At 34.8% G+C, this 18,648-nt stretch overlaps 1 protein-coding gene across 2 annotated transcripts; it reads left to right on the top strand.

Annotated features, from left to right (window-relative positions):
• Positions 1-5,149: 5,149 nt before the first annotated feature.
• LOC107026745 (putative hydrolase C777.06c) lies at positions 5,150-16,458 on the top strand. 2 transcript variants are annotated; one of them, XM_015227825.1, is made up of 10 exons: positions 5,150-5,463; positions 6,185-6,320; positions 9,450-9,577; positions 10,207-10,354; positions 10,442-10,547; positions 10,760-10,818; positions 15,066-15,101; positions 15,185-15,294; positions 15,400-15,461; positions 16,103-16,458. In XM_015227825.1, exons 1-9 carry the CDS (start codon positions 5,291-5,293, stop codon positions 15,455-15,457), a joined length of 954 nt encoding a protein of 317 aa, XP_015083311.1. In that variant the 5' UTR covers positions 5,150-5,290; the 3' UTR covers positions 15,458-15,461; positions 16,103-16,458. The 2 variants fall into 2 exon arrangements, with proteins under 2 accessions (XP_015083311.1, XP_015083310.1); XM_015227824.1 differs by having other exon boundaries at positions 16,220-16,458.
• Positions 16,459-18,648: the final 2,190 nt, after the last annotated feature.

Raw genomic sequence — 18,648 nt, forward strand, 5'->3', positions numbered from 1 at the left:
ATATATTTCATTTTCGTCGTTTATATGAACTAGTATGAATATGTTTTCCTAGATTTGTAAATAACTAAAAGGTTGTGTATTGTTTTTGTTTAGTAATAATATTATAATGTTTATTTCTTTTATATCTTTTATCTTGAAGAATATATGGATACCTCAATGATCAATCATGAAGATATTTGTATAATTGATAGTGGAACAACGCACGCCATATTCAAAGATGAGAAATACTTCTCCTACTTGCTTAGAAGAAAAGCAAATGTTACTACAATTTCTGGTAATTCAAACTTAATAGAAGGCTCCGGAAGAGCTACTATATTTCTGCCTAAGGGGACAAAACTTGTCATAGAAGATGCTTTGTTCTCTTCTAAATCCCCAAGAAACCTGTTAAGTTTTAAAGATATTCGCCGAAATGGATATCATGTTGAGACAATAAATGAAATGAATGTTGAATACCTTGGTATTACCAAGATTGTCTCAAACCAGAAATATGTATTGGAGAAATTATCAACTTTATCTTCTGGCCTGTATTATGCAAAAATAAGTACGATTGAAGCACACTCTATCGTAAACCAGAAGTTTACTGACTTAAAGACTTTTGTGCTTTGGCATGACCGAATAGGTCATCCTGGATCAATAATGATGAGACGAATCATTGAAAACTCAAATGGTCATCCATTAAAGAACCTGAAGATTCTTACAAATGATGAGTTTTCATGTGCTGCTTGCTGCCAAGGCAAATTGATTACTAGGCCATCACCAATGAAGGTTAACATTGAATCCCCTCAATTTTTGGAACGAATACATGGGGATATTTGTGGACCTATTCACCCATCTAGTGGGTCGTTTAGATATTTTATGGTCCTAATAGACGCATCTTCAAGATGGTCTCATGTGTGCCTCTTATCATCTCGCAACCTGGCGTTTGCAAAATTATTGGCACAAATGATACGATTAAGAGCGCAATTTCCAGATTATCCCATTAAGACAATTCGTCTTGATAATGCTGGCGAATTCACATCCCAAGCTTTTGATGCTTATTGCGTATCGGTAGGGATAAAAGTTGAACATCCTGTAGCTCATGTTCATACTCAAAATGGCCTTGCTGAGTCATTTATTAAGCGCTTACAATTGATAGCAAGACCTCTACTTATGAAAAGTGAGTTGCCTACTACTGTTTGGGGTCATGCTATCTTACATGCAGCATCACTTGTTCGTCTCAGACCGACTCATTATAATAAATACTCCCCATTACAATTGGTATTTGGTCATGAACCAAATATTGCTCATCTTCGAATTTTTGGATGTGCTGTATATGTGCCTGTAGCACCACCTCAGCGCACCAAGATGGGCCCTCAAAGAAGGTTAGGCATATATGTTGGGTTTGATTCACCCTCAATAATTCGCTACCTTGAGCCATTGACGGGAGATTTATTCACTGCAAGATTTGCAGATTGTCGATTTGATGAAACAAATTTTCCGCAATTAGGGGGAGAGAAAAATAAACTTAAAAGTGAAATTGCATGGAAAGTTTCGTCATTATCTCATTTTGATCCACGCTCCCCTGTGTGTGAACAAGAGGTCCAGAAGATCATCCATTTGCAAAACATAGCAAATCAAATGCCAGACGCATTTACTGATTCAAAAAGGATAACAAAGTCACATATTCCTGCAGTAAATGTGCCTATCCGAATCGACGTCCCAAAAGGACCATCTACAAGTGTCATAGCTTCTGAATCACAAATACGCCTGAAGCGTGGTAGACCATTGGGTTCAAAAGATAAGAATCCTAGAAAAAGAAGTACAAAAAATGACACTACAAAAGAATTTCACGAAGAAATTCAAGATCTGATTAATCCTGATATTCCTGAAGAAATCAGTGAACCCGAGACTCAAGTAAATGAAGAACTCTCAATAAGTTCTTCTACAGGTGATGGGATAAGTTTAGATCGATCAAAAATCATAGTGGATAATGTTTTCGCATATGATGTTGCACTTAACATTATGCAAGGAAATGAGGATCTTGAACCTCTATCCGTCGAAGAATGTCGACAAAGACATGATTGGCCAAAATGGAAAGAAGCAATTGAATCAGAATTGAATTCACTTGCTAAGCGTGAGGTTTTTGGACCAGTAGTCCAAACGCCTAGTGATGTTAAACCAATTGGCTATAAATGGGTCTTTGTACGAAAAAGAAATGAGAGAAATGAGATTGTAAGATACAAGGCACGCCTTGTTGCACAAGGATTCTCTCAACGACCTGGTGTCGACTATGAAGAAACATATTCACCTGTTATGGATGCAATAACTTTTCGATATCTCATCGGTTTAGCTGTACATGAAAATCTTGAAATTCGTCTAATGGATGTGGTTACAGCTTACCTTTACGGTTCACTTGATAATGAAATTTATATGAAAGTTCCAGAAGGACTTAAAATGCCTGAAGCATGTAGTTCAAAATCTCGGGAAATATATTCAATCAGATTACAAAAGTCATTATATGGCTTAAAACAATCAGGGCGCATGTGGTATAATCGCCTCAGTGAGTACTTGATAAAACAAGGTTATATAAACGATGTCATTTGTCCTTGTATATTTATTAAGAAAACAACATTGGGATTTGTTATTCTTGCTGTTTATGTTGATGACATTAATCTCATTGGAACTCCAGAAGAGGTTCAAAAGGCAATTGAATATCTAAAGAAAGAATTTGAGATGAAAGACCTTGGAAAGACAAAAATTTGTCTTGGACTACAAATAGAATATTTAGTAGACGGGGTCTTCATCCATCAATCTGCCTATACTGAGAAAATCTTGAAACGATTTTACATGGACAAAGCACATCCATTAAGTACTCCAATGGTTGTCCGATCACTTGAAGTGAGTAAGGATCCATTCCGACCTCAAGAAGAGAATGAGGAACCTCTTGGTCCAGAAGTACCTTATCTCAGTGCAATTGGGGCACTTATGTATCTTGCTAATGCTACGAGACCCGACATAGCATTTTCTGTTAATTTATTAGCAAGATATAGTTCTTCCCCTACACGAAGACATTGGAATGGAGTTAAACATATATTGCGATATCTAAGGGGAACTAGTGATATGGGTCTGTTTTATACTAACAAAGATAGTGCAGATCTTGTTGGTCATGCAGATGCAGGTTATTTATCTGACCCACATAAAGCTCGATCACAAACAGGCTATCTGTTCACATACGGAGGTACTGCTATATCATGGCGATCTACGAAGCAGTCTATTGTCGCTACTTCTTCAAATCATGCTGAGATAATAGCCATTCATGAAGCAAGTAGAGAATGTGTATGGTTAAGATCAGTAATACATTTTATCAAAGAAAGATGTGGTTTGAAGTGTGACGTCAAGATACCCACAATGCTCTTTGAAGACAATGTTGCATGCATAGCTCAATTAAGAGGGGGCTTTATAAAAGGAGATAGAACGAAACACATTTCACCAAAATTGTTCTTCACACATGATCTCCAGAAGAATGGTGATATTGATGTGCGACAAATTCGTTCAAGTGATAATCCAGCAGATTTATTTACCAAATCTTTACCAGCCTCAACTCTTGAGAAGATGGTTCACAAAATTGGAATGCGAAAACTTAACCATCTGAATCGTGATTTTTATCAGGGGGAGTAAAATACGCACTGTACTCTTTTTTTCCTTAGTCTAGGTTTTATCCCACTGGGTTTTCCTAGAAAGGTTTTTAATGAGGCAGCAAGTAATGCGTATTATGTATGTCTATATACTTACATAGACATACAAGGGGGAGTGTTGTAAAATATGCCACATGGCCCCAAACAAGTGAATGAGTTGCATCACTTGTGCAACTCATCACTTGGCCAATAATAGGCCAAAGGTATACATCACTTGGCCAATAAATGGCCAAAGTGATACATGTGTAAATAAATGTCATGGCTATAAATAGCCATTATACATGTTGATACAATATACACATTTTATGAAATATACTACTTCCTAAATTTTCCTTCTTTAAATATATTAATTTTAGTAAGTTCTTTTATAACAATATGAGGTTTATTATCTATCAAATATTTTTACATAGTTAATATGAATCTATTTATCTATGTATTTCATATAAAAGATATGGATAATAATATAGTAAGCGAGTTAACAATTCAAAAATAAATAAATCATGTTCTCGTTCTAGGTTGAATATATTGAGAGTTAATTATCAGTAGCGTAATGTTTTTAGATTACTGCTTTCTGAAAAATCATATTTGACGAGTGTAACATATGATGTATCTTTTTGATATAAATACAACTAAAGAATCTAAAATGTCAATAGATGTGATGTATGCAAAAGTCATACAAACCTAAATTGTATATTTAAAAAAGGAACAAAAACGATTGAAAAATAAAATATTTAAAGGAGTTTTATCATATCAGTATGACAAAGAATAACAAGGCATGTTGATGTATTTCATTACTCCATTTTTCAGTTACATCAACACATAATTTTTAGACAGTCAAGATAAAAGGTACACCCAAAGTATATGTTGCAATATAAAAATTCAAATTCATTGATATTTTAATAAAATGTACTAAGTGACATCAAAATTTATTGTTAAATGCATGTTCAGTGCAATATAAACAAAACAAAAAAATTGCTAGGAAAATATATCTTGACATATATGTTAAGAATGTACTACCCATTTAATATATTATAAATGTTAAATTTGTTAAGTTTCATTCCAATCGTCATTCAAAACGATCTTGAATTAATATTAATTAATATAATTAAAAAACAAAGTGATAATATTACGTTTGGGCAATAGAGAGAACATAAATAATTGAATGAAGAAAAGATAACTGCTTAACAATTATTTCAAAAATCGTGCAAAGCTCAATCAAATTTCTTATTATCAGAGAAGAGCATCAAATTGTATTTTTATATTTTATTTCTAATAATGAAAAGTAGGTAAAAGAAATTATTAAAAAAAAAAATTAAGATAAGAAAGATAAATTTAATATTGCAACCACAAAAAAGATCAATATGATAAAAATAATATCTTAGAGGTGTTGTATGAATTATTTATATAAAATATCTATGTAAAATTTTCATTAAAACTTATACAAAATAAAATTGAATTGTGTGAGAAACTACCAACGAAAAAAAAAGACAAAGGATGGACCAACCAACGAACCCGCTATATTTGCTTCTATTGGTCCCTCAGGTCTCCATTTCGAATATATACCGGCACATTCTCCTCATTCGAATAACACGACGCACATCTCCTCTCCGATAGAAATGGCCGCCGTCGAGAACGGCAGCGCGCTGCCGCAATCAGCGTTGATCTTCCTCGGCACCGGTTGTTCAAGTGCCGTTCCCAATGCATTGTGCCTGATCCGCCCCTCTGATCCTCCATGTACTGTCTGTTCTCAGTCCCTTACCAAGCCACCTGTAGAAAACCCTAATTACAGGTCATTTCTCCATTATCTGCCTTTTAATTTTACTGCATTGTGATTGTTTTTCGAATTGTTGCTATTTTAATTTGCTTTCCAGGCGAGTGGTCCGTGTGTGTAATTTGTATGTTTTGATTTAGGTTAGTCGAATCTAGCAATCTGTTCAATTAGTAATTGTTACATTTTCAGTATTTGAGAACTTTTAAATTGCAGCTTATTGAATTTTGGAGTAGTGGCTTATGAGTTACCAATGCGAATTGATTTATTGGGAACTGAGAAGAAGCTCAGGAAGCAAGTACATATTCCTGCTTTTTATTGTACATTTAATTTTTAAAGTGGAAGTCTTTTGATGATTGTTTATGCATAACTCTGTGAGATCTCATATAAAAGTTCACGTTGTTAGTAGATACATTTATTTACTTACATTTCTTATGATTATTTGTATTATTGTTGATTGGTTGTGGTGAGATTCGAATCCAGAATCTCGATTTGATGTGGTCCCATATTGAACTATGTGGCTGTCTCATATTAAGCATCTTACTAGAACTGCTTCTTTTTATCAGTACTGTTACTCTAAAGAAAAGAAGAATAGGATGAATTGAGCAATGATACAAGTCTAAGTTGTTAGAGAAAGGAAATGCATAATTCTCATACTAGGTCTGCAACATCTTAGACAAGTATCAGCTATATACAACAACATTTATGCACTCTGTAGTAACAGTTGTCTAATGGCCTGCAGGTGTAATACATCTCTACTTATTGATTATTGTAAGGAAAATGGTGAACACAAGTACATATTAATTGATGTTGGGAAGACGTTTCGGGAGCAAGTACTTCGGTGGTTCACTCATTATAGAATTCCTCACGTTGATTCTGTGAGTATTATTTTATGTTTATTGACTTACTTTCTGCAGCATTACTAGTAGATTGAGGTTGTGTAACAGAGTTAATGAGAAAATTTGTCAAATGTGCATAAAAAGTTAATTTGAGGAATAACTTGAACAATCTGGTTTGTGTATAAAACTTAGATTTACATGTGACAAGGTAATTACAACAACATACCCAGCGTAATCCCACAAATGGAGTATGAGGAGGGTAGGATGTGTGAAACAAATGCAACCACGCCAAACTAAAAGTTCATTCATGTGTTCGTACTCTTATTGCCAAGCTTAACTTACCTATACAATACGGTTATTCCTATGCAACCTTTGAAAGTTATGACATCCTTGATTATACTTTCTCTTCCTTCTGCTACACATGTTTCTATTACATGCCTTAGCATTGATTTGCTTCTTTTAGTCTGTCATAATTTACATGGTTATCTGTAACTAAGAATCAATATTGCATGCAAATGATATGGATAAATGAATAAAGGATTATATGTTTTTTCGGATCTTTTAGAAATGGTAAACCATATTTTGCATGCGAAACATGTTTATCGTTGTGTTACTTCTCACTTATCCTTCATTTGATATGTTAATATGTTTGTAGTATTTACAACTTGGAGGCATCAGATTTTCCTAGCTCTGCTTCTTTCCATCTGTCTTCAGATTTTCGTTTGATCTGGGTGTCATATGTCTTCAATTATTGATAAAGATCAACATTGCCTTCAAACAAGGGAAATATCGCTGAGATATTTCTTTAATTTTCCTTGAATATTCCCCAAATACTTTCATATTGGAACAAGCACAAGAATGCCCTTGCACTAATAATTCCTATATGACCTCACTTAAAAGTCAATCTTAAAATATCCTCTAGTTTCTTTACTGTCCAGAATAAGAATAACCTAATGGGTCAAAAGTTGTCTTCATTATCCATTTTTTACATTAATATCCAAAAGCCACATTACATTTGCACCATAAGTGCACTATATTTAGTTTCCCATCACGGGAAGTTCATATCCTAGGGCAAGGAGATGCTCTGTGTTTTTTGGTACTCAACTGTAAAACAATTTCCCCATTATTTCCCTAGACTATTCTGGGCAGAGTATTCTTTTATTTTAATAATGCTTGTGTTAGGGTAAGGTCTGCCTACACTTTCTCTTTCCCCAACTCCACTTGTGGGATCACACTTTGTGTTAGCATTTAGCAGAATATGCAGCTTATAATGAGTTTCCCAAATTCCAAATTGCTAAGTATATCACTTTTACCTTGCTTAAAGAAAAGGCATCGATCATCATAATTCATATGTAACTTGATGACAGTATAGATACTTCATACTTCAGAACTTAGCACAAAACCTGTTTTTTGAGAGAAATTCATAGTATGTTGCTCTTTCGCTTGGGAATTGTAACTGAACTAACTTTCTAATAGTAAAGGAGCTTCAACATTGCCAAGCTAGGGGTGCAAATGAGCTGAGATAGCAAGCTGATAGAACTTTTCGAACAAAACTCACTTTGTGATATGACAAGTATGGTGTTTCATCAGTCTGAATCAAACAATTCATGAGGATTTGGGAAACCTTAGAGGCCCTATTTATCTGGTTTAAGCATTCTAGGTATTTATTGAATTATGAGACCTCGAAAATGCTATGTTATCTGGAGCTGAAAAAACATTGGAAGATATAGCTATTTGAGCAGTTGTGGGAAGTGTACCGAATAAGTTGTTTGAGTTTCCTCTAAGCGTTTTGCATCTTTTTGGCTTATTGATAGGGATATTAGAAACTAGGATGACGATGACATATGCTAAAATGCACATCCACAGGGTTTAAATTGCAGTACATGAAAAAAAAAGAGGTAGAAGCATCTAGCAGAATTTATAGACATCAAAAGTTTCTGAATTTTGAAGAGGATTCCTAAGTGAGGAAATGAACTATGCTACCTCTTAACAGAAGAAATCATCAAAACTATAAGTCAGACATACAAATCTAATCTTATTCTCCAGAATTCTTCACCAAGATTAATAGTTTCAAAGGATTCATCATAAATTGGCTGGTAACTGGGAATATGGTTTTAGTGCACATGGGGATTAACTTATTTTTAGGTGCTTTTGACTTTTTAGTAGTTTCTTAGTTCTGTAGGTATTTGGAAAGGTTATAAAGTGCTTATAAGCACCCACTTTTTGGCCAAAAAAGTTTTAATGTAGGGTACATCTACTTGTGACTTTTAGCTTATTTGACTTATAAGTTAACTTTTTATAAGCCCATCCAAACAGGCCCTTAGTCAGTCTTTTAGTCTTGTCGGTGATTTTAATATAGTAGAAATTTAGAGAACTCCTTGTACTTTTGTATTTTATTATCGATCGATCTTTTGGGGAATGAATAAATATTGGAGAAATTCAGTTTAATAATACACATAAAGGTCTGCAGGACATCTATTAGTTCAATATTCTTCCTTCAGCTTATGTATAGAATAAAATTTACTTAAGAGGTTGCATACAACATAGGACATCTTGAATTTGATTTAACAGACTTTCATGGTCTGCACCAGCTTGACTCACCTTGTCAAAAACGGAAACCTCATTAACAAAGGTCAAATGTTTTCGAACTAGAATTCTAGGTACAGAAAATTGAAAGAGAGCATAAATTTTCCCAGTTTGAGAGAACTCAGAATTTCCTAGTTTTTGTTCTCAAGAAACAAATGTGATATATGATGGACTTAGTTTGACTCTCTATTCGAATACATATATCGATGTGGACAAACTTTTTTAACATATTTCAATATGCAAATAAATGATGTTTTATTTTTGCTTTTGGGTATTAGCTTACATAGCAGATGGAGATCTGGTTCAACCATCTGCCTTGTTATTGATCAGAAAGCACTGAAATTTCTAGTCATTACCATGTTTCTCTAATTCTTTGGACTAAATTTAGTGGGGTCCACTAGAAGATGATGTAAAAAGTCTAGAGAACTTTGATAAGAGAGAGGTATATGATTGAAGCAGCTCACTGATTTTATCTTCGATATTGTTTTGTGAGACAGACAAATCTTTCAATTTTTTTCTATTCTATATAGAGCTGTCTATTTGGAACACAGTTTACTTAGCCAGAGGTTGTGATGTCATCAGATTATTTTGACTCATGAGCATGCTGATGCAACTCTTGGCTTGGATGATATCCGTGCAGTGCAACCATTTAGCCCAACAAATGACATTGATCCGACACCAGTGTACCTGACTCAATATTCAATGGATAGGTACTTTGATGAAAATTTTGCTGCTTGTATATGTTTACCGGTGATAACAAAAAAACAATAACGAGAGAAAGAAAGAAAGAAAGAGTATGACGGAGAAGATGGCTTGAAAGTCCGTCTGTGAATTCCTCCTCAATTTGGAAGATAACATTTACTAACATTTAGTTGAAGATCCTATCATGATTTGGACTTTCTGCTTTTATTATTACTTCCATGACTGTACAATGTTTATTCTAATTTAGTGGTTTTACTGTTGAAGTATGTGATACAGGTTTTCGTTGTACTAATAAAGATTTTTTCTTCTTCAAAGCTACGGATAAAACTTCCCCCTTGCATGAAAGAATGTAAAAGGTGTAATTTGTTGGGATCTCACTATTCCTCTCTGCTGTTACTTCTGCCATAATTTCCTTTAGTCCTTGATTCATCAATAAAAAGTACCTCTCTAGATTTCACTAATAAACAATTATTGTAGTTACAGCAAAGTAATGACACTGAAAATATGTGCATGTGTACTAAACATGCAAGCTCTTCTGTATCATCTTTGGAATTTATATATAATCATGTTTCATTTATGCACCATTTGCTTCTTGTACAATTTTTCTGATTCTCCTAGAGTTCTTTTTCTAAAACAGCATTGTTCAGAAATTCCCTTACTTAGTCCAGAAGAAACTTAAGGAAGGCCAGGAAATTAGACGCGTGTCACAACTTGATTGGCAGATCATTGAAAATGATTGTGAAAAGCCCTTTGTTACATCAGGACTAGAATTTGTTCCGTTGCCAGTGAGTTTCAGCGTACCTCCTTTTATTCTAATGCACTCAATATTTCCTTGTGTCTTGTCTTTTTAAACTTGTAGAGTTTGGATGTAGGTAATGCATGGCGAAGATTATGTGTGCTTGGGGTTTCTTTTTGGTAAAAAATTCAGAGTTGCATATATATCTGATGTTTCACGCTTTCTTGCAACTACTGTATCCTGTGAGTATTATCTCTATCCCTCTGGTATGTGGGATTTGCTTTTTGATCATTGTTGACCTTACCTTTTCACACAAGGGACTGAATATTCCATCCAGTCACTGGACTTGAGGATAGTTGAAGCCTCGTGGTCTAGTTCTCATTAGACGGAATTGTGTACATTCCTGATAAATGAAGGAAGGTTGAGTCTTGTTAAGGAAGAAATTTTTTTGCAGACATTTCAAAAGATAATGGTCAACAACTAGATCTGCTTATTTTGGACACTCTCTATAAGGTCAGTATAGGCATTGTAAAAATTCAAGTATTTGATTACATCTAGCCGTTGAAGCCCATAAAAGCCTGTTATTCATTCTAAATTCTAATGCATGTCTATGTCATTAAATTTTAAAGCAATAGTGACCACTTGCATATAATCTATGTGGTATATGACCACATGAACATGCTTTGATTGTTACTAGTATGCATAGCAGAAGATTATGTCTGTGCATTCTCATTGTTGGTTATTCTTCAAGATCTCACTTCAATAGCATAGTTACTATATTTCCTCTTTATACCAACCCAATGATTGTCACCATGAGTGAAGCAACCATTTGCATATATGTTGTACTATAGATATATTCTTGTTTTTGTTTTGGATAACAGTGATATTTAGATTTATATGTGCACGCCTTGGCTAATCTACTGAGCACCCGCTTACCCCCACAAGTATAAATAATGGATAACTCTGTCCATCAAAATTAAAAAAGATGGAAAGAGAATAACCTGGCCTTTGCGTCTTCTGGGATTTGAACCTCGGTATCCCATGCTCCATTCCTGCTTCATTGATCACTAAGACACATCCTTGGGTGTTAGATATAGTTTAGTTTTTTCTCAAATGATCCTCAAAACATGAATTACCAGCTTGGAGACTGCACCCAAATAACTAACTTATTACTATTTAGAAAAATGAAATGAGTCTTAAGGGGGATGGTTTGAGTGGTTGAAGAGTAGGGAGTTATAACTTGGAGACCAGTTCTGATTCCTAGCAACAACAATCAATGTGATCCCACTGCTCCTTTGGTGAGTATAGGTATACATGACACCTGTGTTTGGCTTGTAAACCATAATAATTTAGCCGAGGAATTAGTTAAGTATATGCAATGAGCACAAGTGTTGGAAGGCATACACAACTTGAGGCCCACAATGTTAAGAAAAAGTTGCCACAGGAGACCAGTGACAGAGCAATGAAGAAACAGATGGCTAATGGATTCTGTTTCTAAACCACAAAAGGACAGCTAGAGCATAAGTAGAATCCCCTTCTCTTTAATTTCTCGTCAGTCAGGGCTCAGGCAAGCCTCTCTTGTCACTAACCAGGAGAAACACAACTTTTGTTGGGACCTTGACTTCCCAAATATATCTCCAGGGCCACTGTGCTATTTGCTGATGCAAATTACAATGTATGGTAAGAAGAATTCACTGAAAAAACACCATCTTTGCCAGGTTTCCAGTAAAGCTTATCACAAACTGTTATTCTTTGAAATCTTGTAGAGTCTTCAAAAATTCCACAACTCCTACTTCCCAGTCATTTCGGGCCCTTGTAAAGTAATACTGCACCTTTGAATATCCCAGATTGTATCTAATCTTGCTTCGGGGAGGGAAGCAATGTTGTAAAGGTAGATAGCCCTACCCCATATAGACAGTAGGTGGATAGCCCTATCTTACACATCCCAAAATGGCTGCCAAGGTTTGAATATCCTCTGCTTCTTTAACGGAATAAATCATACTCTTCCTGCAGTTGACATGAAACCCTGAGACTGCCAAAAAATTACTAGAATCAGTCTTAGTACCATAATTGTTCTGCCTTAACTTTACAAATACCAATGAATTAATCAACATAAAGAAGACGTGTGATCTCCACATTTTCCCCTTCGCTGTTAGAACTATTGACGTCTATTAACCAGTCATTCCGCTTGCACACTTTAGCATTTGTCAGACCTTCCATGACAAAGAGGGACAAGAAAGGTGATAACTCAAACTTCTCTGAGAAGAGAAAAATCCTTCAAAAGGGAGTGTAATGTAAGTGAGGGTGCACCCCCTTTTCCCCTTTTTTTTCGTTAGCAAAAGGTGGTTGGACCCATTTACCAAAGTACAGAACCCGCTGTCTTGATACAAAAAGCTAATCCAGTTGATCCACTTCCTGCCAAAACCCATATCCTTGAGCACCTTGAGAAAGAAACTCCAGTGAACATGATCACAGGCCTTCTCAATATCAAGCTTACAAAGAATACTAGATTCTTGCCCTTATAATCTAGCCTCCAGATATCGGTGGCAATGCATCCATGATCTGTCTGCCTTCTAAAAATGCCACCTGGTTCCCATTGAACGGCTCATCATCAGCCACTTTCTTCAACATCTCTGTCAAATTTTTTGAAATTATCTTGTGCACAGTTCCTATTAAACTAATAGGTTTGAAGTCCTTATGTTCCTTAGTGCTACTTCTTTTGGGGGATGAGAGCAATATAGGAAGCATTAAAGCACTTCTCAAAGTACTCATTGCATTGAAAGTTCCTGATGGTATCCTTAACATCTTCTTTCACAATCTCCCAGTACTTATGAAAGAAGCCCACAGAGAAACCATCCGGGACCAGGTGCCTTATCTGCTGCACAAAGTCTCAGACTCTCCACCACCTCCTGTTTTTCATTCTTTCTCTTTGCTGAAATTCTAGTGCCACCTTGATACGAGAATTGAGGCCTCCAACTTTCTTTTTTTTGAGTAGAGATTATGATAAGACACAATCTCCTTCCTAATCCCTACTGGATAAGTGATTAGGTTCCCCTGTACCTCTAGCTTATCCATATGATTAAATCTTCTGTGGGAATTTGTCATTTTCTAAAAACTTGGTGTTTTTATCTCCTTGCTTCAACCAGAATGTTTTGGACCTCTACCTCCATGAGATCTCTTCTTTCTTTTTTTCCTGCCATATCCTGGAATTCCATATGTAATGATGCCTTCTCCAGAAACTCATTTTCATTTAGTGGCCTTTGTTCCTGCTAAGCATCGAAACTGTTAATTTGATTTTAAAGCCTGATCTTCTTCTTCTGCAGGTTCCCTTCATAAGCAATGTTCCATTCCTTTAACTTGGGTATTAACAGTTAAGTTTTCTAGCCAAGATATTTCAGGCCTTCCTGATATTTCAAAAGATATCCACCGCCCTTCTACTCTTTCCTTAAATCCTTCCACCTCTATCCACCAATTTTCAAATTTGAAATAGCCTTTTGTAAAATCCCATTCCCCACACTTCAAAATGACAGGCACACAATTCTAGGCAACAGGCTATTTTTATTTTAATGAATTCCTCATCCCATTCAGATGAGAAGAGAAATCTATCTAATCTTGAAATGCACTCATGAAGATTTTCTTTGCCCCAACTTCCAAGTATGTTTTCCTCCAAGTAAAGGAGGATTGGCAAGCTCCAAATATTCTATGGTTTCAGAGGATTGTGTCATTGCCCTGGAAACCCCTTTGCTATTCTTCTTTTCTGTAGCATATCTAGTGACGTTGAAGTTTCCACAATCAGCCAAGTCCCTTCAATACCCCTCGGATACCATCCATTTCCCACCATAATTCTTCTCTCTTCGACTATTAGGAGTATGATTCTTCTATCTTAGTCTATGAATCTTCTGCATTTCTGCAGTCATTTAACTTTAATATTGTTGATTAGTGTTCAAAGACACAGCACGTTCTGCATACAATCATCCATTATCAATATATTTAGAAGCCTGGGCTATACCATCATCGATTATCTATTAGATCTTAAGTCTGGACTCCCGCGGTGGAAAATAGGGTGAAATGGATTAACCCATTGAGTTCCATCCTAATTATAAATACCCCATCTATTCAGAATATAACGATTCTCCAACTAGCTATTTGTGACCTACCAACCAAGCACTAATTATGCTATAAGTAAATGTTATACTCCAAGCTTCAATTGGTTAACAAAATGTGTTTGGGAAATTTATAATTAGAAACTAGAAAGGAGGAACTGTAGAAATTCCACATGAGGTGCAATTCATGGTTAGAACTAATAAAGGGATATTTGCAAGTGCTGCAAGGGCGGAGTTTACTTACAGTAGAAGAAAAGGAATTTTCAGCCGATTTAAGAAAGGGATAATACATAAGTATCCCTTTCAACTTGTTTTGAAGATTCAACTACACCTTTAAACTTTGGAGGAAACCTATTACTTGTCATTGTTTGAACTGCAACTCCTGCCATCCTGAGAGGGTTATAACCATAATAAGATGAGAACATGGTGCTTTTGTGCTGAGGCACCAACTATAAATGGTTGCTGGACCCTTATAAACCCTAACTCTCAGCTCATTCAACAATTTTAAAATTGCTTTTCTCCTCCTTTTTTTTGTGTATATTTTCCATCTAGATTGATATATACAATACATGCTATTGTATATGATTTGGTGTTCTTTTTATTTAGGCTAATAGTCTTATTTTATCTGGTACTTGATTATTTCTTCAATATGTGCAGAACGGTTCCCACAATGTTCATCTTTGCCTTAGTCAGGTGTGCTTACTTTATAGGAACTCTCTATTTGAACTTTCTGTTGTTCATGCCTATTTAACTCTGAAAATATATATTTTTTCCAGACTCTCGAGGCGTTGAAGATGCTATGCCCAAAGAGGGCTCTACTAATTGGAATGACTCATGAATTTGACCACCACAAAGATAATGAATTCCTTGTGGAATGGTCTAGAAGGTATTACCCTCTAAGTGGTTCTATAGAGGAAAGAGGGGGGGGGGGGATTGCAAATTTTATGATTTAGCAGCTTATCTAGAACTTTACATGATTATTTGCTTGCAGAGAAGGTATACCAGTTCAACTTGCACATGATGGATTGAGGATCCCCGTTAACCTATAAAGAGGTATTATAATATCTCAGACATGTCTTCCATGATAGAACTTCCTTAAATTATCTACTTACATTGGAGAATGTTAGGAGTCATAATATATGACTGTAAACCAAGAAGCATGTAACTTCTCAATGATTGTGGTATACAAATTAGCTCTTCAACAGTATATTGGATTTTAGTAACAATCTAAGCGACTGCAATGTTCCTTTCTATGCACTCCGAAAATAGTGATGTTGACATCATTTGAAAATGCTAATTAGCAATAGTATATCTGTCAGTATGACCAAAAGTATTCAACCATGACCTCAGTGATCGTTGATTAAACTGCTAGTTGCATGATAGAAAAGGACAAGCTTAATGATAGTCTTTCACGGAATGTCATATTATAAGCCTTGATATAGAAGCTTCTTCTGCCTTGTTATTAAAGTATTCTAGATGACATCTGATTGGTCAAAGATTGCTCTGTTTGGCATGAGAAAAAATGGTTTATCAAGTTTAGATCACTAAACTTGTACCAATGTTGTTTTAGGATGAGAATTAGTTTTCTGTAGCTGTTCTATTCTTATAACACTCAACTTGCTACCTCCAACTATTTAGTATTGTATCGGAACTAGTATCAGTTGTTAGTTAACATATGCTACCTGCATTTTCAGGACTCCCACAGTTGCTGCCTTTTATATGAAATTATTGGTGAAATAGTTTTCTTTTGTAAAATATATATTCATACAGAACATTTCATGTTATAGCGACTAACTCGTAATCTCAACCAGATGATACTGCTAAATGGACAAAAGAGAATGCCTAAAGACTGAGTAAAGGCTCTGAGAGCATCTTTTTGATCTGTTACTGGAAGTAGATTATATACATGGAAATAGTTGATGTTGACGTTCACCAGATTATACTTGTGTATGTTGTTGTATTCTTATCATTTTGTCAAGAATGCAAGGTGTATGGAGTTGAATATTAATCATTTGTTAAGCTTATACGAAAATGAAGCTTTTAATGGCAATTTTATTTCCTGAATCTGAGAATTAGGACTCCGCTCAGGAAATAATGATAGGTAGAGAGAAGAGGTGTCAAAACATGCTAGCCTAGCTGGAGAAGTCTCTAGTCAATTGGGTTGGAGCAATCCTTTTTTTGCAGCTGTAATAATTGTAGGAGCACAACTGGAGTATAAAAGAGTAGCACATAGATCCAACTTCAATTGCTAAATATCATTTTAATATTCCCGAATTAAGAATTCTTTCTTGATAATTTTATCAAAGTTAGATCTAGCTTTGCAACATGTTACTTGTGGAAGAGGAGGGTGCTTAAGTTCTAGGAGCTGATTAATCTTGGACATTATAAGTGGCTCAGATACTTGCTCTAAATTATGATTTTAGGGAACAAGTGAATGATATATATATATGTATGTAATGATATCAAACGTAGGTCACATAAGATAGTGTATATATAGGGAATATAATGTCGCAAGAAGTTAATCAAGGTTGTTGAAATCAATTAGGGGGTAGGAGTTGTAGATTCTGAATTCATTTCTACTCACAAACAAATACTTTATTTATTTAGGAATAAAGTAAAGATTAGAGAGGTCCAATGGATGAGGTGACCACATTTGTCATACTCATACATGGTGAAGTCAAGTGATTGATAGTAACTTCGACAAATTTGTTATTTTTAATGTCCATCTTACATCTAACATCACATGTATTTGGGTCCTATCTTACAAACTTCGTTACGTTCACTATTCTTCGGATTCCAATATTTTAATTTCAACTTTTCGTTTGTTATTTAAGATTAAAATCATTTTAATATTATTTGACATAAAATTACAAAATTATTTTTTTATTTTAAAAAATAAATAAATTAAAATCATGTCAAGTTAAATTAATTGGAGTAGTCTATAGGAAATACAAACAACACTAATTTTAAGTGATATTTCATAAAATTTTCCATGTGACGAGTGATGATGATGCAAAGAGTTATCTTAAGTGGCGGCTTGAATATTATAGTGATAAATTGTATTTAATTTTGTTCACCTCTCCATCACATTTTCGGTCTTACACACCTTATATATAAAAACAAGAGTCTTATAGACCTAAACTTAAAATTATTAATTTGGGTAGAGTTAGAATTTTGACTTATATTTTTTCCCTCATAAAAAACATAAAAATTCAAATATGAGTTGAGCAGCTGTGGCCGTTTGGAAAAAAGTTGCTTTTAGGGTTGTTTGTAAACTAGGCATGATAATAATATTTGCATGTAATATGCAAAATTTAAAATTATTGCCAAGCTTTAAATTGTAGAAAATTTGAAGTTGAAAAATACCTTTGAGGTGAAATTTTATAGGCAATAAAAATTCCCTTGTTACTCTTTTTGTGGTTGTTAGAGCAAATATTCTCTGCATGATTTCTAAGCACCTTGAAAAACCAAGAACATAATTAATGAAACAATATTTAAGTCTATACGCACTACAAAAGCATATAAATCAATTTCAAACAATAATGGATATGCACAAGTTGATCATTCAATTATTAATTTATTTATTTTTTGGTAATTAAAATTTTCATTTACTAAAGTGAACGTAACAAAACTGGAAAAAATAACAACATACTTGGGCATACATGCTCCAAGACTTGCTGAAACATATCACACTATCTATCAGCCTTCTCTGGCGACTTCTTTCCTAAGGGTACACATTGAGTTCTCGAAGTCTATTGCGGATCTTCCTATAATGGGATCCTCTTCCATGTACATCTTTAATGATGTGTCTAATCTTGAACTCCTTGGCTTTGCTGGTGTTGCTCTTCATATATGTTGTTGCCCACTGTATTTCTTCATGTCACTTCCCTCCTATATGTTGTATTCCTTGTCAAGTTAGCTGCTTCTTCCATATTCCAGCAGTGAACATCCATGCAAAAAAGAGGTGATCGATATCCTCATCCTCCACTTGACATACGGGACATGTCAAATTAGATGTTACTCTCCATTTTGTCATTCTGTCTTTCGTTAACAAACCTCCTATCTAGAGCTAAATACAGTACGAACAACCACTTTGGTGCACCATAGTCGGACCATATTAGCTTTCTCCACTCCACTTTCTCCCCATCTCCTCTCATTTTTTCATAAACCTTCTTAATAAAGTACTGTTCCATTTGCTTTAAATTATGCTCATTGTAGTCAGCATGTTTATGAGCTTTAA

This window comes from Solanum pennellii, chromosome 8 (assembly GCF_001406875.1).
Source record: "Solanum pennellii chromosome 8, SPENNV200".
NCBI classification, from domain to species: Eukaryota; Viridiplantae; Streptophyta; class Magnoliopsida; order Solanales; family Solanaceae; genus Solanum; species Solanum pennellii.

Excerpts from the sequence above, each read along its gene's own strand:
- LOC107026745 (XM_015227825.1), top strand. The coding sequence starts at position 5,291 with ATGGCCGCCGTCGAGAACGGCAGCGCGCTGCCGCAATCAGCGTTGATC. Across the intron at positions 6,321-9,449 it reads GAATTCCTCACGTTGATTCT|ATTATTTTGACTCATGAGCA; the intron begins GTGAGTATTATT and ends TGATGTCATCAG. Across the intron at positions 10,548-10,759 it reads TCTTGCAACTACTGTATCCT|ACATTTCAAAAGATAATGGT; the intron begins GTGAGTATTATC and ends ATTTTTTTGCAG.